Below are 24,544 nucleotides of genomic sequence, written 5' to 3'. Positions count from 1 at the left end.
CCTCCGGGGCGTTTGTGTTGAATTTTAAAGCAAGACTGGATACTTGTTGCATGATCCCATTCAGCAGTACAGCTGTATCCTGCCAGCTGTAGCTATTCTCCTGGGCCTTGGGTTTCACTGTTCACATGTCTTAAAGCCTAATAGTTAAAGCCAGATCCTAAGAAACAAATCTCAAAACCCAATTGTTAGATGGAGAAGTAGGAAGGATATTCAGAAATAGTAAGGCAAGCCATTTTACAAGTCCTGATGCAGGGTCTCGACCTGAAACATTGACCTGACCTGCTGAGTTCCTCCAGTGATGGTTTTTGCTCCATTTTACACAAGTGAATAGTTTCTGTACTTAAAGCAAAAGTTGCACAATAACAGAGAACATGTCTATATAGGACTCATGTTCAGGAAGCTTCTGGCGCAGGGCATGCATCATTTGCACTTTGATTTGCTTTAGCACTGAACCAGATTCAGTTCCCCTTTTGTGATTTGTTAACCCCAGTGCTGATACTTTATATCCACCTTTACAGTCGTAACACTTAGTGGGTTTGGATCATCTTACTATGGTTAAATATGACATGGAGATAAAGGCACTGCTTTGGCTTGATACAAAAGACAGTCATAATCATTAGGAAAATGGAAAGAAGTTATCTAGAGTTTCAATCTTGGCTTCCTTGAATTGACAACTGCATGACGGGATAATGTGCAATTACAATATGTGCACATCTAACACTCACTAGCCTGCTAGATTTTTAAACAATATTGAAAATAAAAACTGCAGATGCTGGAAATGCTTAGCAGGTCAGGTTGCATCTGTGGTAACCTCTCAGTTTGAGGACCCTTCATCAGAAATGGAAGGAGACAGAAGAATTTCATAAAGCTTCGACCTTGTAAATACTCTGTTAAGTTTTTATACTTACTTTGCAATGTTGTCTGACCTTGCTGTGAGTACGAAGGATATAGGCTTGGTAGGCTTGCAGTTTGGCTCTATGTATATTTTGCTGTTGGTCCACATGCTGTTGTTTAGCTTGGACTTAACTGCTGCAGCTTTTTGCAATGTATATGTTGAGCAACCAATGTAGCAGTTAACCCTCATGTCCTTTCCCGTACATACTTAATTATTTAAGAACTCACAAACATGCGATTCCTTTAAAATAGTGACTCAGTGTATTTTCCAAGTACCAGTACTGAGTTAGACATCATTGAAATGTTTCAGAACTGATCATTTGTAGATCTGTAGAAAGAAACAGACCTCAGAAGAGTATCGTCAAAAGTATTTGGGCTAAAAGGCATAAAAAATCTGCAAGTGTTAGAAATCTGAAACATAAGCAGAAAATGTAGTGAATACTCAGCAAGTTGGGCACCATATAAGGAAAGAGAAACAGTTAACATTTTCAATCCAAGACTCTTCATCAATCATTTGTGTACTTGAGTGATACATACATCATTAGAGAACTTCTTAAAGGATTTCAATCATGGATCTACAGTATGTACAAGCTGGCAAAAAGGGTGAATTAATGATAATTAATTCATTATTTTCTCTTGGATATGGTTATAGCTTTATCTGCACTGAGTAATGAGAAGAGTCTTAATCATTAATGTCTTGCCACTACCTTCCCATGTCCGTCCTTAGATAACTTGTACTTGACAATAAGTGTGGTATTATCTATGTGTTTGCAGATATAATCTGTTTCTTATGAAGTAGCCAGTATGTACAATACATAATGCAAAGAGTTTAAAGAATGAGGCTCAGACAGGAGTCAACTCAAAGACATAAGTACATGAAAGATATATATGGCTCAGGAAAATGAAAGTACGTGAATGTCAAACAACTGTTCAAACTTTTCATTGAAAGCATTCGCATATGGAACTAGTTCTGATCAAAATTATTGAAATTAAAATAGAGAATAGTGTAGAATGTGTAATTCAGTAATTTGGATGTGGGTTTTCTTGAGTAAATACTAAAACAATTATGAATTAAATTAGAACAATAATAAATAACTAATATTCAAAAATATCAGAAGATTCAGGAAGAAAAGCTTTTTGATGAAGTGGCATTAGTTCTGGAAGTTTTAGTTATCCTTTGGTATAATTTCTGACTAATTCTTTTCAACTGCAGCATTAAATTAACCAAATGACACTTGTAAGCAACCTGAGATGGCAGCAAGATGAAGTGTAGATCTTGGGAAATTAGTTCTCAGAGTTTTCAAAATAGGATATTGTCATAGGTTGTGTGGTACAGCACAGATCTGGGCTCCTCCGCTCACAGAGTCCCTGCTGATGATCATCAATCAAACACTGGCAATTTCTGATGGAGACCTTATCAAACAGTTAAGTAATCTGTTTATATGGATTTGGTACTTGGGAAATGTGTATATTAAGGTAATAGAATTGTATAGTACCCTGTTTAGTCCATTAAATCTGTGCAGGAAAAATGAACTAATTAGTCCCAATCTATTACTTTTTCATTGTAACTCTACAGTTAATTCTCTTTTAGGTATTCATCTATCACCTTTTGGTCATTGTCATCATCCAGTGAGGCAGTGCATTCAGCTTCCAAGCTGCTCATTCCAAACTACAGCGGGCATAATATATTGGTGCCAGAAGCATGGCAACACATGATGGCTGTCCCCAGCACATCTTGGACTGTGTTGGTCATTTACACTTCTGTTGTTAGAATGTATATGTGACAAATAAAGCTAATCTTATTGAGGAGGTGATGCTTTTTCCTATGTTGCCTCTGCTTTACTTCAACTGAGTGATTCAATGTTCTGTATTAAGTATCTTCTTAGTCTCCCTACAGAATGAGAAGAATAGTTCCAGCTTCTCTACCCAGTTTAATAACCAAAGATGTCCATTCGTAGAAGTATTGCAACAAATCTTTACTGTAACCTCTCTAAAGTCTTTACATCCCTCTTGAAGAATGGAACGCAGAATTAAATACAATTTACACTGCACAAGATAAATTAGGTTAGTTTTGTTATCTAGATTTATATGAATCTGTCAAGAGTATAACTTGTTTTAAAATGACTTGGGTAGTTCTAGTGCTCTCACAGTTCATTCTTATCTATACGTGGCACTTGTAACATCCCACTGTTTGTTTTTGAAATTGTGGTATGTTGAGCTAATGATACCAATACTAACCATGGGTGATGATCATAGAAGGAGTGGTGGAAAGACCTTTTATCTGTGCTTAAAAGCAAGCCATCATGACGTGTAGATGGGAGATGAAGGAGGTAGCCATCTACATTAGAGAGTGAAGCTCATCCAACTCCTGTAACCATAAGTTTATAACTTCATACTGCTTTAAATCAGCAAATATTAGAGTTGTGTACATTACCTTTTGAAAACATAGTATACCAAAATTTATATTTGCAGCAAACATATGAATTTCAATTCATAAAAGACTAAGATCTGCAAGCATGGTGGTTCTATTGAAAAGACATCAACATGAGCTATTCACTCGTGTTTTCTTTGACCGCAGATGTTGCTTGACATGATATTTTCTGCTCTTTACAGCATCTGCAGGAATTTTTTCAGCCATGGACTGCTGATTCTCTGAAATAGTTTTCACTCTTGAAGTTCAAAGTGAATTTATTAACAAAGTATGTATATTGCATGTTGAGATTCATTTTCTTGCAGGCATTTACAGGAAAATAAATACATAAAAATCTATGCAAAACTATACATAAAGACTGACAAGTAGCAAATGTGCAATGAAAACAAATTGTGCAAATAGTAAAAAGAGATAAATAAGTAATACTGAGAACACAAGTCGTTGATGCCTTGAAAGTGAGTCGGTAAATTGTGGAGTCAGTTTAGTGTTGAGGTGGGTGAAGTTATCCAAGCTGGTTCAGGAACTTGATCGTTGTAGAGTAATAACTGTCCCTGAACCTGGTGGTATGGGGCCTAAGGCTCCTATACTTCCTGCCTGATGGTAGCAGAAGGAAGAGAGCATTGCCTGGCCAGTGGGGGTCCTCGATAATGGATGTTGCTTTCTTATGGCAGTGCTTCTTGTAAATATGCTGAATGAAAGGGAGGGCTTTGTCTGTGATGCATTGGGTTGTATCCACCACTTTTTTAGACTTTTCAGTTCCCAGGCATTGTTATTTACAATAAACTAATTTACAATTGATTTTTCTTCTAGCATGTGTCTAAAGTTCTGAAAATTGGGAACAAGCTTGAGATAGTTAAATTCAATCCAAAAATAATCATTCCACCTGTAGATACCCCCTCTTCCTGCAAGAATGAACACATGAATGGCAATGTCAACATGACATGGTCTTGCTGTCACCTCCTGCATTCTGCTTAATACTGTTGTTAGCTGTCCCCACATTGAACAGAGCTGCTGCTATCCCTCCGTGCATGGCACCCAGTCCCATTGTCATTCCTCTCCAGTGGTGATCAGAGTTCTGCTTCCAGTCTCCACATTGCACTCAGTGTTGATACACCTCTTCCTAAGTGCCATTTGCAAAATCCAATCCTCTTCATCTGCCGCCTCTTTCCATACGATTCAGTGTCATTTGTTCCAGAGTATTGCATTGCACGAACATGGACGCTGGTTATTGGATTTCCTGATTATTCCCTGTTAATGGATGCAGCAGGAGAGTATTATGAGTAATTGTGTTGCAGGCAATGAATGTCAGTAAATTATTGCTGTTGTCTATAATGATGTCAACTGCAGTTGACTCTTCTGTAATTTGAGGTGATTTCTAGGTGAAACCTCAACAGTTCCTTTGTGGTTTCACTGCCCTCCCCGAGAACAGCACAGTTGATTGTAGCCAAGGGTGATGGATGCTGCTGTGGTCTGTGGTTTTCTATTGATGATGCCTATCTTCCTTTGCTGTGTTGTTTGTTAAATTGCTGAGTAGTATAATCCTTGCTATGGATTAGATTGTGGTTATTTTATTTATCCCTTTTGATTTCAAACAAATTGCTGCATTTTTTCGTGTTAGCTCAAGTATAGAGTCATGCTGCAACTATACAGGGGTACTGGTGAGGCCACACCTGGAGTACTGTGTGCAGTTCTGGTCTCCATACTTGAGGAAGGATATACTGGCTTTGGAGACAGTGCAGAGGAGATTCACCAGGTTGATCCCAGAGATGAAGGGGTTAACCTATGAGGAGAGATTGAGTTGCCTGGGACTATACTTTCTGGAATTCAGAAGAATGAGAGGGGATCTTATAGAAAAATATAAAATTTTGAAAGGGATAAATAAGATAGAAATAGGAAAGTTGTTTCCATTGGTAGGGGAGACTAGAAGTATGGGACATTGCCTCAAGATTCAGGGGAGAAGATTTAGGACGGAGATGAGAAGGAACTGTTTTTCCCAGAGAGTGGTGAATCTGTGGAATTCTCTGCCCAGGGAAGCAGTTGAGGCTTCTTTACTAAATATATTTAAGATACAGTTAGATAGATTTTTACATAGTAGGGGAATTAAGGGTTATGGGGAAAAGGCAGGTAGATGGAGCTGAGTTTATGGACAGATCAGCCGTGATTTTATTGAGTGGCAGGGCAGGCTCGGTGGGCCAGATGGCTTACTCCTGCTCCTATTTCTTATGTTCTTATGATACTGCTGGGAGCCATTTGTTCAAAGGGTAGGATGTATACTGAGGCTTTGTCTTTGACCCACCAGGTCAGCACTGACCATTATTTACACTAACCCCACTCTATTCTTCCCACAAATTCCATCATTCACTAACACACTAAGGAATAATTACAATGGGTTAATTATTCTATTAATATAGCCCATTACTATATTCCATTAATATACTGTAGTAGTTAATGGGATTTTTGTGTTTCTGGTTTGGTGTTGTTGCCGGTTTAACAATTTCTTATTAGTTCTGAAAGTTAGCTGCACTCCTTCAGGAAGGTTGTTGGATTTGAGATGAATGTTGCTGCAAGAAAGATTGAGAAAAATATTGCAGCAATGACACAATCTTGTCTTCATTGATAAAGGTTCTGTGAATAAAACATGCAAGCATAAGGTGAACTCAAATGTCTGTGGGCAGCTGAATTTACAAGGGTGATCCATGTCTTGGAATTAAAGACTTTGGTGAAGCTGAAAAAGACCATATTAAGAGGCCAGTGCTACTCTCTGCATTTTTCTTAGAGTTGGTGCGTGGTGAAGATCACATCGACATTACCTGTATGGACAGAATATGATGGTACCTGTTGCTGTGGCAGTCAATAGGAAATCCCCTCTGTAGTTACCACATTGGATTTGCCTCAGTTCTTGAAGATGGTCATGATTATTGTTCTCTTTGAGACATCATCATCATCCTAAATGTGGAAGGTAACACTGCAGTTTCAAGACTCAGGATCTTTACTCTGAGTTTTGAGTTCAGCTCACATACCACCTACTTCCAACCCTAACCATCTTGACTTTTTGTTGGTTAGGAGTGATGGCAAGGCCGATCAGCTTGTGACATCTCATTGTGTGAAATGTCTCACACAGTGGGGACAACTCATCATTACTAACTGTCAACAGACACAAAATGCTGGAGGAACTCAGGAGGGCAGGCAACATCAATGGAAAAGAATAAGTAGTTGACATTTCGGTCTGAGACCCTTATGTCTTTGGTGAGAAATGACTGCTGAGAATACGGGAAGTGGCTCAACTTCTGTAGGGTTGTAGCATGAATATTTATTGTGAGGGATCGCTGTGGTACAGCAGGATGAGGTTATAGGATCTTAGTCTCGTGAACATTGAATGCAAGGCTCATCCTCTCGTATGCTTCTACAAAAGCATGAACAATGGCTTGCAGCTCAGCCTCTGGGTCTGTGCAAATGCAAGGATCCACTGCACACTTCTCTGCAGTAAAAGCCATTTCTACTCCCAACAAACAAAGTCAGAAACAAGGGTAAAATCGGCAAGGACAGAGAGGCAGTCAACTGGCTGGATGGAACAGTTCAAAGATTTCCCTTGATGTGAGTGTGCTTGATTATATCCAACAGGCAATGCATTGGGAGCACGCAGAGGCCCTGCATTATCACCATCTCACAAACTACCTACCTATCTAACCAGTCAGCTGCATCCTGACACATGGCTGCAGCTGCCACATTAACCTCATTGACAGCCACGGAAGTCACAAAACTAAAGTGACAGTAAATAATCTTTCATCTCAAGTTCTTTTGAAGAAGAGTTGGTTTATGTTGGATGAAGATGCATGTGATTACTGTACTTAGTTATGTACAGTAATTTTTTTTGCACATATTAGTTTTGTGGAAGTCTGATTAGATTCATTAATATTAAGCATACATAATTGTAAAATCCAGCTTATATGGTTATGTAACTGAAAAGTGTTAGAAAAAACAAGTTAACTTTTGCTGTGTTTATAGTTACTGAGTGAATATATTTGTAAAGATTTGCAGATTTTTATTTTGTATGTAAAGATTTGATTAAAATTTAAATACATATGAACATAATGTTGTCATGTGTTTGTTACCTAAGGGAAAGCAGTAGAGTCCACGTGTGGGTGTACACCTTTCAAGAGCTATGTGCGTCATGTGTTAATAACTGGGATACAATGTATAAGCCACAGCTTTTAGTTGGGTGTTGTTCACCATAAATAAGGGGTGTTACATTGGAAGCTCTATCCCGTTTATTTTTCTTATTGGACAGCAACATATAAATAAGCTACAGATGTTGCATTTGTTTAAGACTGGTTATGCAGGATGCTCGAGACACCAGGGCAACCTTTGTGGATTCCCATCTCTCACAAGCTTCATTAACTCGATCAGACACAGAGTGGTGACTTGGATGTGCGATAGTTGTAGGGGGATGTAGTTTGCTGGGGGATTCTGACAAGATTGATTCTGATTGTTTCGTGTATCAACTGTTGGAATGATGTTGGTTACTAAGATAGTTAATGTATCGGTAATGTTTATTAAAATGTTTGCTGCGAGTATGGCTTACTGATCGCAAAGTTAAAGATGAGTTTATTTTTGGTTAGTAATATATTGACCATAGCGGCGAGCAATTGTTTTTCCTGAATAAGTGATGGTTACTGTGACTATGCTAGTTACTCAAAAGCAAGGCGATTGGTATGAATGATAAATAAATGGGTGAATACTGGATTTAGTTATTGGTTCCTAGAATGATTGGTTGCTAAACAGTTGTTCTAGAGACTGGTTTCAAGGGTAGAATTGCGATGATCAGGATATGTAGTAACTGCTGTGATGGTAGTTTAGCGTGTGAATGCTGGTTGTTGGAGAGATGCTTAGCTGATGGGTTGAGTGGTTGCTGGGGAGGATAGGCTGTGACTGCTGGTGAGATAATTAACACTGGAATTTATGGTTTCTAGAGCGGAGGTGGTAGTTCCTCGCCGAGTAACTGTTACCTGAATCGGTGGTGGTGAGTTGGATTTGCGGTACTTGCAGGGGTATCTGGTTACTAGGGTGAGTGGTGGTTGCTAGGGGGTGATGATTTCTGGCTGGTCCCCGTCCGGAAGTGGCAGTGACCCCCAGCTTCCGTTTCCGGTCCCTCCTCTCGGGCTCAGGCTCCCGCATCCAGTGTCGGAAGATGTGGGGAAGATGGCGGAGCTGCAGATGTTGCTGGAGGAGGAGATCCCCGCAGGCCGCCGAGCGCTGCTGGACAGTTACCACAACCTGGATCGGGTGGCCGAGTACTGCGAGAGCAACTACATCCAGGTGAGGAGGGGGGTGGGGCGGGGCGGGGCGGGGCCGTTCTAATCGACGGAACCAGACCGCGCCCGCGGGGATTGAGGGGGGCTGGGTCCCGCTCCCGGTCCCACCCGGTGGCACGTCTCCTGTGGTCGGCTCAGATACCTCCCCGACCTCGGGGGCTGACCCCTCAATTCGAGGTGCTTGGGGTCTCATTTATCCTTTTCCTTGCCTCCCTGCAGCCCGGTGTCAGGTTTCTAGGGGAAGAGGTTCCCGCTACCTGCTGAATTGGCGTGGGCCTGAGGGTCAGGCTGCCCCTCAAAGCACCGACCCAACCCAACCCGACCCGACCCGGTCTTCCACAGCCACATTGTCTTCTGGCATTCGTTCTTGGCCATTAACTCAGTCAGTTAGCTGTACTGCTTTTATTGGGTCCAAGATCGGGATTATATTCTGTGGAATTTATTTTCTGATGTGTTTTAATTTGCGTTTTGATAGTCTTACTTAAAAACATCTTCATGGTTCTGAGCTTAATGCAAGCTTTTGCACAAATTCCTAGTGATTTTATTACGCTGTTTTTGTGGTTGTGAGGATAAATGTTCTATTTGGGTAGGGCTTGACTGCTGGTTTAGTTTATGAATTTGTAACTTTCTTATTCACATTTGTTGTTTTCTTCCGTTATTTTTTTTGCTTCCCCAAACGCATCTTTCTCTCTCCCCACCTTTTGTATTTTGCAAAAAATAACGAGTGAAACATGTGACCTAGAACGTGTGGGGAGAGTGGGAAGCTGCATATCATCAACTTCTAAAGACAGTGACTGAGTAGATGGGATTATCATTCGTGTTGTTGACAGTAGGTGTCATGGCTTGTTGTGCAGTATGCCACTCATCCTTGCAGGAGAAAGGAGACCTTTATTGAACTAAGTGCAAGTTGCAGTGGGAAAAGACTGAGAAAGCATCAGGGTTTTCAGCTAATTATTGAGAAATTGAACATATGCAAAGTGACTTACTTGTAACATTGAGGATTTTGAGGAAGTGTTCATACAAATCTATAAATTAGAAAAAGTAGGAGTGGGCGACTCAGCCCTTCAAGCCAGCTGCGTAATATGACCACAGTTAATGTCACAGTTGGTTATGCTTTTAGATTGTAGATGAAGTTCAGTTATTGTGAGGTATTTGTTATTTAAACAAGTTGCAAAAGTCTGTATGCAATTATCATGCCTTCCTGGGAAACGTTATTAAAGAACTTGATCAATTAAAATGAGATGGAAATTATTCTTCCCTATTGTTACCTTTCTAGTTGGCAATGTAGTGGTTGTTCCAGCAAGTTAAACTATCTTAAAATTTATCTTCATAATGCATTTCTTCAAGTATATACCTTGAAAAGCAGATTTTTTAATTTGCTCATAGTGATATTTTCCTGTTAGCTTAACATTCATGTGGCCTGCTGTTTGAAGGCAGGTGAATAGAGTTGATGTTCCGATCAGCTGTGATTGGCAGAACAGGCTGAAAGAACATAGTCTCCTTCATGAATGATTCCCTAGATTTATTGTCGGAGCCAAGCATAAATGTATTCATTGACCTCACTGGGTGATGGATAACTGGGAATGCCAGCATATTTTATTCTTCCTAAACCAAAGGCATTGATCAAAACTACTCCAACTATTGATAACCAACTATAATATCAGTTATTGTGTGGAAGAACAAACAGGTATTGTTTGTATTGGACCATCTGGAGAATGCTTATTTCACATTATCTTCGGGACCCTTACTTCAGTCACCCAGAGTAGGATTTATTTAGATTTTAAATGAATATTTGTACAGTGTGATATTGTTGTAGATCCAGAGAAATATCTGATTTTAAATGGTCATTATCTAAAGTGGTAATCAAAAAAAAACCTTAAACTAGCAGGTAACATTTTCACATGTCATCTTACTTGCGAATGCAATTTTGGATTTTGTACAGCAATATAACAGAATTAAGTTTTGTATTCTGCAGCCACAAAGTCAGTATGATTGTCCAGTGAATTCATAGAACATAGAATAGTACATTACAGTACAGGCGCTTCGGCCCACAATGTTGTGCCGACCCTCAAACACTGCCTCCCATATAAGCCCCCACCTTAAATTCATCCATATACCTGTCTAGTAGTCTCTTAAACTTCACTAGTGTATCTGCCTCCACCACTGACTCAGGCAGTGCATTCCACGCACCAACTGCTGTCTGAGTAAATAACCTTTCTCTAATATCCCCCTTGAACTTCCCACCCCTTACCTTAAAGCCATGTCCTCTTGTATTGAGCAGTGGTGCTCTGGGGAAGAGGCGCTGGCTATCCACTCTATCTATTCCTCTTATTATCTTGTACACCTCTATCATGTCTCCTGTCATCCTCCTCCTCTCCAAAGAGTAAAGTCCAAGCTCCCTTAATCTCTGATCATAATGCATACTTTCTAAACCAGGCAGCATCCTGGTAAATCTCCTCTGTACCTTTTCCAATGCTTCCACATCCTTCCTATCGTGAGGTGACCAGAACTGGATACAGTACTGCAAGTGTGGCCTAACCAGAGTTTTATAGAGCTGCATCATTACATCGCGACTCTTAAACTCTATCCCTCGACTTATGAAAGCTAACACCCCATAAGCTTTCTTAACTATCCTATCCACCTTGGCCAGCTTGGCTTTACTGATGTAAACAGATGGGTACTGTGCATTATTCACAACATAATAGTTTCTTTTCGGTCTTGAATTACACTCATTCAAATTCAAAAGTACTCGACCTTAAAGTATATATTTTATTGCATACTTATCTTCCTTGCTGTTTGTCAATGCTGTGTTAATTGAAGCTTGAATCCTTTGCTGCCGCAGCCTTCAGATGTATAGCATGTAATTTTCTATTCAATTAAATATGGAAAGATGGCAACATTTTGTACAGTAGTGTATCTCTGAACTTTGTCATCCTTCAGAGCTGTCAGAAAGTTGAATATATTTTGGGAACTTAAAATTTTCACCATAATAAAGTTTGGACTGGGAAACAATGCAGGGTGAAATATTGTTCCCTTATCCACTCAGGACTCACATAATATTGAGTAAAGGCAGAGCAAAGCTTCCTCCACATGTTACCATCAAGCACTCACTCACAAATCCAGCCAGTTGCAGAGTAACTGACACTCACAACATTGACCTCTCAAATATACCTGGAGCAGCAACAGGGGGAGTTCCAATGTGACTTATTTCAGATGGGGTCTTTATAATCAAAAATGTCTTTCTTTTTTGGTAAAGGACTTGTATGAAAGTATTTTGACGGCTCTTTGAGTAACCAAGGTAAAGCATCAGAGTGAAGTAAATTATATAGGAGACAGGGAGGACAAGCAGCCTCATATTCGAAGATAATGTGAAAAGAAAGGCAATGCAGACTTAGTAAGGGTGTGAATTTGCATAAATGCATGGAATAGGATACATAAACTAGGTTTGTATTTCCTTGAACATAGATAGTTAACAGATGAACTAATTAAGGTGTTCAAGTTAATTAATGAGTTCTGTCAAGAAAAGCTATTTTCTGTGGAGTAGGAGAAAATCTAGAAAAGGAGGCATATATTGGAGTTCAAGGGTGATTTAAGGAAACGCTTTTTAAAAGCAAGGGTGGATATGTTTTGTAAACCAAATAACACTATGCTATTTGGTAGGTACTTTGGATGATCAAATAACAAGAGGCAGACATAACAATTTCTGAGAGATGTAATTACAGTAATGATAATGAGAAAATTTCTGTTGTCTTATTAAACTGTGAAGATAAACGCTTAAAGACCAATGAAATAGAATTCCAAACATGCATGTCACAGAATTTTTGTATCTACTCAACTCATTAAGGTTGTTGTGAAAGATTTAGTTCTGAGGTGTAAAGTGGGGAAACTGGGACATGTCTTAATGGAAAAATATCTTTCATAACCTCTGGATTTCCCAACACACTTTGACAATGTACAGTACTTTAAAATATCACTTTTATGATGTAGGAAACAAAGATTGTCAAGTTCAGTTCTTCTTTCAGTTAGTCCTGATGAAGGGTCTCAGCCCGAAACGTCGACTGTACCGCTTCGTGGAGATGCTGCCTGGCCTGCTGCATTCACCAGCAACTTTGATGTGTGTTGCTTGTCAAGTTCAGAGTTTAGGAAAGGAGGAGCTGTTCATGGTCAAGATATCTCACAGAAAGAGGGTTGATTTTAAGCTGAAGAGATCTGGTTCAGGTGGAGTGGAAATAAAAACTGGCATCTAATAATAATAATTGAGTCATAGTAATTGATTAACATTAGGCTTTCGAGAAGGAAATCATTTTCATTCTGTACTTGAACTGTCATGTCAGGGCGAAAAGGCAATCCAAAATGAGAACACTTTGACAAAAGATATAAAGATTAAAGTGAAGCTGTAAATGGAGATGTGCCGTGTCGAATGTCAAATTTTGTGGTATTGCTGATTTTATCAGAATGCAGGAAATGCAGCAACGGAGAGAAATAAAGACAAAAGAATGTAGGAAACGATTATTATTTGAATTAGAATCAGAGTTACAGAGTAACAGAGCATGGAAACAGGTCCTTCAGCTCAACTCATCCATTCTAGCCTAGTGCCCGCCTAAGCCAGTCCTAATTGCCTATATTTGTCCCATATCCCTCTAACTTTTCCTGTTCAATATGCTTATCCAAATATATTTTAAATGTCATTATTGCACCTGTCTCAACTACTTTTCCAGGCATTTTGTTCAATATTTGCACCACCTCAAAATTAATAAGGTAACGTAGATTTCGGGCAAAACTGATGCAAAAAAAGTATATGTTTTCATGGTGTTAATGTTACTAAGATGTTGAAGTTAGAGAAATTACTAAATAAACAACTGTGACGAGTGATTAACAAGGTGGCACTGATTAAATTAAAAGTCAACTTTTACAGATCTTGGCATGCTGAGTGGTAATCACTGGCCTTAATTTTCCAAACCTACATGCACACTTTGCCAGAGAATTATAGGTTACAAATGTTGCATCCTTTCTCAAAAGTGAAAATGATAAACCCAGCAACTGGTTCAGCCTCGTGTTGGAAACATTGAGATGGATAATCTAGGACTAAATTACTCTAACATCAAGGGCTAGTCATTGATAGTAACCAGAATATTTTGGTGAACTATTTTTCAAGCTCTGGGGGGTGGGGGGGGGGGGTTACGATTATTACTCAGACTGAACAGACATAAGCTTGATTTCTGAGTTTACAGATGACACAAACTGAGAAACAAGGATAATGCTATAATTGAGACAGTTTTATAATCTGGGAAGTGTTGGTGCATTTTGGAAGGAAGAATGTAGAAAAGCAGCATAAGCTAAACAAATATTTTAAAGGATTTGCAGGAGCTGAGATCCTGGGAATTTATATAAATCATTAGAGATGGCAGGACAAGTGAGAACTTCGTAAAGAATTCTCTCCTTGTTACATTGACAAGAGTGGGAAAGCAAGGAAGTCACGATAAACCTTTGTTAAATCATCTGTTATCCCACATTGGGTGACTTGTCCTCATCTGATTTTATGAAGGGTGCTGAGTTCTTCATGGGCATGGAAATGTTAAACTAGAATGATCCCGGGATTGTCAGATGTTAGTTACAGGGAGATACATTTTTTTAAAAAAATGCACAAGAATTGTTGTCCTTATTTGAGAAATGGTTGAGACTTTTGGCAGCGGTGTTTAAAATTGTGTCTGGTTTTGATCAAGCAATTTGAGAAACTATGTTCAATAGCAGCAAAGAAATAGATTTCATTCCATTAACTATAATCTGGAATACACCACTTGAAATGATGGAAGTAGCTTTAATATGATGAGTGGTTGGTTTGGAGAATATTTGGCTTTATGGAAAGACCAGAAAATCTGGGGTTAGTTATTCCATTCGTAAAGCTAACAAATGGCTTTTTGTGTTGCTTATTTATAACCTTCCCACCAATTTTAACCCCTTCTGTGAACTCTGTTCCTAGGTCAGACTAGACAAATCCTGTTTTTGGCCTACGGCCATCTTTCATAGAAATGCTGCCTACTTCATTACTATCCATTAAAGTCCATCAGCTGCCAAAACTGTAGAAGTGACATTGACACTAACAAGAAAAATTGATGTACCAATGTTCTTCTAGTACCACGAATAAGCTCTTACAACCTCGATATTTAGGATTCCTTCAGTCTGGTGCTTGTTGTGAACTGGTAAATACCTTAAAAGATTGTGAATCATCATGACGAAGTAAAAGATAGTGACATGTTTCTACCAGCCAGTGGGGATTGGAAGAAGGCCCCTCTCAGAATGTTGTTACAATTTGGAATTTTCTTCCAAAATTTTAAAGTGAATTTGATAGTTTATTGCGAAAGAAAATATGGTTGGGCATGTGGAATGAGCAGACCTGTGAATAGACCAGATGATAGTTTATCTTGAGCCATGTTTATGTAATTTTAAAAATTGAAAATATATTTTATTGTGATTTAATGCTGTTCTAGTGCCTTATAGCCAGTCTAAATATTTAAATGAGAGATGGGCTTGGTAATTGTTTATTCCAGGAAGATGGGCTTCAGTGAGCATTTAAACCTTTTATCATTTATGACTTTTCTGATCTGTGTTTGAAAGTGTCTGTATTTCTGCTGATGCATCAGAGCATTGCAGGTATTGAAATTACAAAGCATGCCTGATGCTGACAGTTGATTCACTTCTGTTTGGACTGGGCCCTTCCAGTGCTGATGAATGAATTTTCATTCCATGATTGGATTACTAAATTAGGGGACAATGAATAGCACAGATTTAATGTGAGAATTTTAATAGTCACATGCTCACAAAGGGCAGACTTAGTGACAGGAGTTGGGAGGTTGGAGGTATGATTCCTGATCTGTGATTAGTTAACCAAAGTGACAAATTGGATGTTGTGATTGATCTCAGGTAGGAATATGGAATCAGGCAAATTCTGTGCACTAGTTTTAACTAATAGTTTCCACCTTTCATAATACCCAGAGCAGTGAAATGATGCACGTCTCACAGCTCTATTTTCCCAAAGGTGGGTTTTTGGGTTCTGTTGTTGCTGTAGGATAGTTTAGTCATATTTATACACAAAATGTAAAAGTAAAATAAGAATGTTAGATATGAGGTGTTGGTGAAAGGCTGGTTTGTATTTTCTAGATAGCCTAGCCTTTTTGCTTTTGATCATCTTCAGAATCAGATTATATAACATGAAGTTTGTTTTTGCTTTACAATATTTGGCAGAGCAGACATTTCACAACTAGAAATAGATGTGATTGTGTGATACAGGCTAAGTGGTTTAGAGTAGAGGAAACAGCTTTAAGTGGGCATGAAATGTGCTAGCTTTAAACAAATCATACATACAAACCCATAAACACATTGTTCTGCAGATGCTGGAAATCTTGAGCAACACACAGCAGGCCAGGCAGCATCTATAGAGAGGAATAAACGTTCGATGTTTGGGGCTAAGACCTTACATCAGAACTGGAAAGCAAGGGGTGGGGAATGGCAGAATAAGAATGTGGGGGAGGGGAAGGAATAAAGCCGGCAGGTGTATTTGAAACCAGGTGAAGGGGAAACTGAGTGGGTGGGGGGTAGGGTCTATCTGCCACAGCTGGTGGAGTTTCCTGATGGCCACCCATTTGAATTGGACTTCCCACTCCCATTCCTAAATGTCAGTTCATGGGCTCTAGATCAGAATCAGGTGTAATATCAGTGGCATATGTGTCATTTGTTTTGTGGCAGCAATACATTGCAATAATAAGAAGCTATAAATTACAATAAGTAATATATAAATTACATAAAAAAGTAGTGCCAATAAAAATAGGTAGAGGACATGAGTTCATTGTCGTATCTGAAATCTGAGGCAGAGGGGAAGAAGCTGTTCCTGAATCGTTCATTGAGTATGTGTCTTCAGACTCCTGTACCTTGATAGTAGCAATGAGAAGAGGGCATGTCCTGGGTGATGGCGATCCTTAATGATGGATGCTGCCTTTTTGAGGCATTGCCTTTTGAAGATGTCCTTGTTGCAGGGGAGGCTAGTGCCCTTGATGGAGCCTGCTGAGATTGCAACTTTCTGCAGCTTTTTCCAATCCTTTGCAGTGACCCCTCCTTACCAGACGGTGATGCAAACAATAAGAGTGCTCTCCATGGCTTCATGGTACATCTGTAGAAATCTGTGAATGTCTTTGGTTATATACCATGTCTCCTCAAACTCCTTATGAAATATTGCTGCTGTCATACCTTTGTAATTTCATCAATATGTTGGGCCTAGGATAGATCTTTAGAGATTTTGACACCCAGGAGCTTGAATCTGCTCACCCTTTCCACTGCTGATCCCTCGATGAGGACTGGTGTGTGTTCCCTCAACTTCCCCGTCCTGAACTCCACAGTCATTTTCTTGGTTTTACGTTGAGTGCAAGGTTGCTGCAATGCCGCTCAGCCAGCTGATCTGTCTTACTCCTGTATGCCTCCTCTCACCATCTGAAATTCTGCCAACAATAGTTGTGTCATCAGATAATTTATAGATGGTGTTTAAGCTGTGCCTAGCCACGTAGTCGTGGGTGTAGAGAAAGTAGAACAGTGAGCATCCTTGAGGTGTGCCGGTGATGATTGATGATTGTGGAGATGTTATTTTTGATCCACACTGCCATTATGAGGCCACACACAGGTTGGAGAAGCTTCACCTCATATTCCGTCTGGGTAGCCTCCAACCTGCTAGTATGAATGTCGATTTCTCTAACTCCTTGGTAATTCTCTCTTCCCCCCCCCCCCGCCCTTTGTCATTTGCCGTTCTGGTTCCTCCCCACTCCTCTCCTGCTCCCTTTCTCCCATGGTCCACTGTCCTCCCTTATTGTATTCCTTCTGTCCTTTATCTCTTGCACCTATCACCTCCACGCTTCTCACTTCATTCCCCCTCAACTGGTCTCACCTATCACCTGCCAACTTTACTCATTCCCATTCTCCCACCCTTTTCTGGCATCTGCCCCCCTTTCCTTTCTAGCTCTGATGAAGTGTCTCAGCCTGAAATGCTGACTCTTTATTCCTCTCCAGAGATACTGCTTGACCTGCTAACCACTGTATGTGAGATGCTCAAATGTACAAAAAGTGTTTAATGTGGATGTGGCATCGAAAGTGGATCAGACCTTGATTTTAATTGGGTTGATGTTGGAAAGTGGTCTGGAAGAGAATTTGAAGCAAAAAAAACTTGATAAACAAAATAAATTTGTAAAATGCAAGAACCACAATTGACTGCATTTGAATTTTAAGTGGTAATAGATGTATGGGGTGTCTAGGGAGGAGTAGCACCTCTGGTGGTGGGGGGGGGTCTGCAGTGCCCTTTTTTAAGACAGCTCATCCATCTTTGGTCCCCACCTGGCGCTCAGCTCTCACCTGTGGCTCCAAGTAGCTGTAGCACGCGCAGCGGCCACACCCCAGTAAATCACCTCAGCAGACGGCCCAAACCAGGTGAGGGTAGCCGACGGGACTTCAACCCTCGGTGAGGTAGGGGATCTGCCTGTTCGAGTATGTGAAGTCTGGCCATGGCGGATTGAGCAGAAGAAACCAATTAATAGTCCAACGATCAAGAAGACAGGCCAAGCAGGTGTGGTGGAGCCGCCTGGGTGTCCTGGTCATGCACTGCAGGAGGTGGTGTGGTGGAGCGCTAAGAGCACACTAAGCCGCCTGGGTGTCCTGGTCATGCACTGCAGGAGGTGGTGTGGTGGAGCGCTAAGAGCATACTAAGCCGCCTGGGTGTCCTGGTCATGCACTGCAAGAGGTGGTGTGGTGGAGCGCTAAGAGCACACTAAGCCGCCTGGGTGTCCTGGTCATGCACTGCAGGAGGTGGTGTGGTGGAGCGCTAAGAGCACACTAAGCCGCCTGTGTGTCCTGGTCATCCACTGCAGGAGGTGGTGATCTCACCCGGCAGAAGGCAAAGGCAAACCACTGCTGTAACCTGCCACCAACATGATTTCCCAACATGTCAGAGCGGCGTGGAGGGAAATCATCCTCCAACTGGAAATTCCAGATGCGACCTAACGACGGACAGATTTCAGGTATTGCTGTTATAGGTGGACTTTTGCTCTTTCTTAAAGATACCCTCAAAAAACATACCCCTGTAATGGCCATCTGTATAGAGAGTATTAATTGTTATGACAATTTTGAGGTGCCTCGAACATTCTAATTGTTCAAGGCTCCATGTAATGAAAGTTGCAGTGCCTTTGAGGAGTAAATTGATAATATACAACTGACAGTCTGAGTTGCATTAGAAGACGAGCATATGACCAGAAAGCAAGTACGTGTTTGGGGATACCTGGTCTTGTTTAGTTGGAAAATGTCAGAATGGGACGGATTTCAATGGGAGATTGGTTGCACCAGAGACAATGAATGGACAAGTAACTATGGCAGAGATGGATATGAACGGGAGTCCGATTGTCCTAGAGAGATGATTATACCTGTAAGAGCTGTTGCCCCAGAAGGATGGAGATGGGTAGGAGAGCCAGTATACTATTGATTGATGTATGAGTTGAATTTTCGGCTGCTCTGAAGTCCAGCTTGGATGCATTCCAGAGCTATGAATGGAAATGTAACAACAAATACAGTTGCAAGAAAAAGTTTGTGAACCCTTTGCAGTTTCCTGGTTTTCTGCATTAATTACTCAGTGGTCTGCTCTTCATTTAAGTTACAATGATAGAAAACACATTGTTTAATCATTCACAGTCCAGGCTGGAAAAAGTATCTGAACCCTTATATTTAGTAACTGGTAGAACCTCCTTTAGCAGCAATAACCTTAACCAAACATCTCCTTTAACTGTAGATCAGATTTGCACAATGGCGAGGAGGGATTTTGGACTATTCCTACATACAAAATGGCTTCAGTTCATCAATATTTCTGGGATACTTTGCATGAGCAACCTTTTTAAGGTCATGCCATTGCATCTCAATCAGGTTAAAGTTTGGACTCTGATTTGGCTATTCCAAAACTTTTTTTTCTTTTTAAACTGTTCTGTTGATTTACTCTTCCGTTTCGGATTATTGTCTTGTTGCATCATCCAACCTCTATTAAGCTTCAGGTGATGGACCACCACTCTGACATTCTCCTGTAAAATCTCTTGATACAATTTTTAATGCATTGTTCCTTCAATGATTGTAAGCTGTCCAGGCCCTGAGGCAGCAAAGTAGCCCCAAACCATGATGCTCCTTCCACCATGCTTCACAGTTGGGATGAGGTTTTGGTGTTGGTCTGGAGTGCCCTAGGTTAGATTTACCACAGTACATAATTATCTATTTAAATGTTTATTTTCCTTTTATATCATCTCAATGTGTACTTAACAATGTATAAATAATTGTAGTTTTATACATATAAAAAAATGGAAAAGATGTGTGAAAAAAGTACATGATATTTGTGAATTCCTTATCCAAATAAAATAAAATTTAAAAAAAAAATGAAAAAAAAAGGAATACCTGACTCCAAATAGCTTTTGTTGAAGACATTACCCCAGAGGTTTACATACTTTTTTTTTAAACCTAGACTGATTATTTAAATAGTGTACTCAGTATTGATGAGAATACAATTGTTTGTGTGTTAGTAGTTTAGGCAGATTGTGTTTGTCTATTATTGTGACTTGGGTGAAGATCTGAGCACACTTTATGAGTAATTAATGCAGAAAACCAGGTAATTGCAAAGGGTTCACAAACTTTTTCTTGTGACTGTATATCAGCAAGTTTACTGTGGGTATTAAGTAAAGTAGGGGTCCCCAACCTTTTTTGCACTGCAGACCGGTTTAATATTGACAATATTCTTGCCGACCGATTGGGCGGAGTGGTGTTAATCACGACCGGAATATAGGTGATAAGTCAACTAAGTTACTTATAAGTGGCTAATACACTCAATTTCATTTCTAAAAGGGTTTATCTAACAAATTTAATTTTAAACACACAGCACGTATTTTCCCCGTATGAACATATAAAATCATTGCAACACCACCAATATTGCTGAATCAGTGGGAACCGTACAACAAGACGGTCCTGTCAAGGGGTGATGGGAGACAGCGATACTCGAAGGGGGTTCCTTGTGTCCAGTTCTATTCTGCAATTTAGTTTTTGTTGCATTCATTACAGAAAAGCCCACTTCGCAGAGATATGATGTTGGAAATGGAAGCAACGTTTTCAGTGCTTTCGTGGCTATCTCAGGATATTCAGCCTTGACTTTGATCCAGAATGCCGGCAGAGATGTTATACTTTTCAGCCCACCGTCATTTGCAAGCTCGAGGAGTTGATCTTCTTCCCGTGATGACGTGTGGGTAATGACTTTGCGTGTGTTCAAGTTCCAACAGTGGGCATGACAGGGAATGAGGAAAGGTGCAGCTGACTCGTATCGTTTCATATCGCCAAATCATATTGTTTCCTCGCGGCCCAGTACCGATCTGCGGCCCGGTGGTTGGGGACCACTGAAGTAAAGCATAGGCAAGCTGTATTGATCCTGCAGGTTTTATTGGCTGTAAATGTTCAACATGTAAAGCAGTTCACTCTCAGAATTGTGTTTTAGCTAATGTGTTTTATGATCTGTTCAAAATCAGTCTGTATTTTTTTTAAAGGGGATTTGAGTAACTATGGTTAGATATATGGGAAGGAGGGAAAAGAGGAGAGCAGTAGTGATAAGGGATTCGATAGTTGGGACAGATAAGAGTTTCTGTGGAAGAGATCGAGAATCCCAGATAGTCTGTTGCCTCCCTGGTCCCAAGGTCCACGATATCTCGGATTGAGTTCTCGGTATTCTCAAGAGGGAGGGTGAGCAGCCGGATGTCGTGGTCCATGTAGGGACCAATGAAGTGGGTAGGAAGAGGGAGGAGGTCCTGAAAGGTGAGTTTAGGGAGTTAGGCGCCAAGTAAATGACAGGACCTGTAGGATAGCAATCTCAGGATTGCTACCAGTGCCATGTGCAGGCGGGTTTAGAAATAGTAAGATAGCGCAGATCAACACGTGGCTGAAGACATGGTGCAGGAGGGAGGGTTTCAGATTTATAGATAATTGGGCAGTTTTCCAGGGAAGGTGGGACCTGTTCCAGCAGGACGCTCTACATCTGAACTGGAGAGGGACAAATATTCTTGCAGGTAGGTTTGCTAGAGAGGCTCCAGTGGATTTAAACTAGATACAAGGGGGGAGGGGAACCAGAGTGTAGGAGCCAATGTAGGGGAGAAGGAAGAAAAAGAAAATAGTAAAGTTGTTTGCACCGTTAGTAGTAAACAGAGAGTAAGAGCTGGAAAATTTCTTAAATGCATTTATTTTAATACTAGGAGCATTATAAGAAAGGTGGATGAGCTTAAAGCATGGATTGATACCTGGAAGTATGATGTGGTAGCTATTAGTGAAACGTAGTTACAGGAGGAGTGTGATTGGCAACTAAATATTCCTGGATTTAATTGCTTCAGATGTGATAGAATCGGAGGGACAAGAGGAGGAGGTGTTGCATTGCTTGTCAGAGAAAATATTACAGCGGTGCTCTGGCAGGATAGATTAGAGGGCTCGTCTAGGGAGGCTATTTGGGTGGAATTGAGGAATGGGGAAGGTGTAGTAACTCTTATGGGGGTGTATTATAGACCACCAAATGGGGAGCGAGAATTGGAGAAGCAAATTCGTAGGGAGATAGCAGATATTTGTAGTAAGCACAAGGTTGTGATTGTGGGAGATTTTAATTTTCCACACGTAGACTGGGAAGCCCATACTGTAAAAGGGCTGGATGGTTTGGAGTTTGTAAAATGTGTGCAGGATAGCTTTTTGCAGCAATACATAGAGGTACCAACTAGAGAAGGGGCAGTGTTGGATCTCCTGTTAGGGAATGAGATACGTCAGGTGACGGAGGTTTGTGTTGGGGAGCCCTTCAGGTCCAGTGATCACAATGCTATTAGTTTCAATATAATTATGGAGAAGGATAGGTCTGAACCCAGGGTTGAGATTTTTGATTGGAGAAAGGCTAACTTTGAGGAGATGCAAAAGGATTTAGAAAGAGTGGATTGGGACAATTTGTTTTATGGGAAGAATGTAATAGAGACATAGAGGTCATTTAAAGGTGAAATTTTGAGAGTACAGAATCTTTGTTCCTGTTAGGTTGAAAGGAAAGGTTAAAAGTTTGAGACAGCCATGGTTTTCAAGGAATATAGGAAACTTGGTTCAGAAAAAGAGAGATATCTACAATAAATATAGACGGCATGGAGTAAATGAGGTGCTCGAGGAATATAAAGAATGTAAAAAGAATCTTAAGAAAGAAATTAGAAAAGCTAAAAGAAGATATGAGGTTGCTTTGGCAAGAAAGGTGAAAATAAATCCCAAGGGTTTCTGCCGTTATATTAATAGCAAAAGGATAGTGAGGGATAAAATTGGTCCCTTAGAGAATCAGAGTGGACAGCTGTGTGTGGAGCCAAAAGAGATGAGGGCGATTCTGAACAATTTCTTTTCTTCAGTATTCACTGAGGAGAAGGATATTGAATTGTGTAAGATAAGGGAAACAGGTAGGGAAATTATGGAACACACATAAAAGTTGCTGGTGAATGCAGCAGGCCAGGCAGCATCTCTAGGAAGAGGTGCAGTCAACGTTTCAGGCCGAGACCCTTCATCAGGACTAACTGAAGGAAGAGTGAGTGAGGGATTTGAAAGGGGGAGGGGGAGATCCAAAATGATAGGAGAAGACAGGAGGGGGAGGGACGGAGCCAAGAGCTGGACAGGTGATAGGCAAAAGGGATACGAGAGGATCATGGGACAGGAGGTCCGGGAAGAAAGACAAGGAGTGGGGGGGGGGGGACCCAGAGGATGAGCAAGGGGTATATTCAGAGGGACAGGGGGAGAAAAAGGAGAGTGAGAGAAAGAATGTGTGTATAGAAATAAGTAACAGATGGGGTACGAGGGGGAGGTGGGGCATTAGCGGAAGTTAGAGAAGTCGATGTTCATGCCATCAGGTTGGAGGCTACCCAGACGGAATATAAGGTGTTGTTCCTCCAACCTGAGTGTGGCTTCATCTTTACAGTAGAGGAGGCCGTGCACAGACATGTCAGAAAGGGAATGGGATGTGGAATTAAAATGTGTGGCCACTGGGAGATCCTGCTTTCTCTGGCGGACAGAGCATAGATGTTCAGCAAAACGGTCTCCCAGTCTGCGTCGGGTCTAGCCAATATATAAAAGGCCACATCGGGAGCACCGGACGCAGTATATCACCCCAGCCGACTCACAGGTGAAGTGTCGCCTCACCTGGAAGGACTGTTTGGGGCCCTGAATGGTGGTAAGGGAGGAAGTGTAAGGGCATGTGTAGCACTTGTTCCGCTTACACGGATAAGTGCCAGGAGGGAGATCAGTGGGGAGGGATGGGGGGGACGAATGGACAAGGGAGTTGCGTAGGGAGCGATCCCTGCGGAATGCAGAGAGAGGGGGGGAGGGAAAGATGTGCTTAGTGGTGGGATCCCGTTGGAGGTGGCGGAAGTTACGGAGAATAATATGTTGGACCAAGAGGCCGGTGGGGTGGTAGGTGAGGACCAGGGGAACCCTATTCCTAGTGGGGTGGCGGGAGGATGGAGTGAGAGCAGATGTAGGTGAAATGGGGGAGATGCGTTTCAGAGCAGAGTTGATAGTGGAGGAAGGGAAGCCCCTTGCTTTAAAAAAGGAAGACATCTCCCTCGTCCTAGAATGAAAAGCCTCATCCTGAGAGCAGATGCGGCGGAGACGGAGGAATTGCGAGAAGGGGATGGCGTTTTTGCAAGAGACAGGGTGAGAAGAGGAATAGTCCAGATAGCTGTGAGAGTCAGTAGGCTTATAGTAGACATCAGTAGATAAGCTGTCTCCAGAGACAGAGACAGAAAGATCTAGAAAGTGGAGGGAGGTGTCAGAAATGGACCAGGTAAACTTGAGGGCAGGGTGAAAGTTG

General features: G+C 41.0%; 1 protein-coding gene across 5 annotated transcripts in view; it reads left to right on the top strand.

Annotated features, from left to right (window-relative positions):
* Nucleotides 1-8,482: 8,482 nt before the first annotated feature.
* LOC140199398 (abl interactor 2) overlaps nucleotides 8,483-24,544 on the top strand; it is a 161,604-nt gene continuing 145,542 nt past the window's right edge. For all 5 annotated transcript variants that reach the window (XM_072261425.1, XM_072261424.1, XM_072261422.1 and 2 more), the window contains exon 1: nucleotides 8,483-8,641. In XM_072261425.1, the coding sequence (XP_072117526.1) occupies nucleotides 8,525-8,641 (117 nt within the window). In that variant the 5' untranslated portion in view covers nucleotides 8,483-8,524. The remainder of the gene's footprint in view (nucleotides 8,642-24,544) is intronic.

This window comes from Mobula birostris, chromosome 6 (genome assembly GCF_030028105.1).
Source record: "Mobula birostris isolate sMobBir1 chromosome 6, sMobBir1.hap1, whole genome shotgun sequence".
Lineage (NCBI taxonomy): Eukaryota > Metazoa > Chordata > Chondrichthyes > Myliobatiformes > Myliobatidae > Mobula > Mobula birostris.
This window is presented reverse-complemented; position numbering and strand designations above follow the sequence as displayed.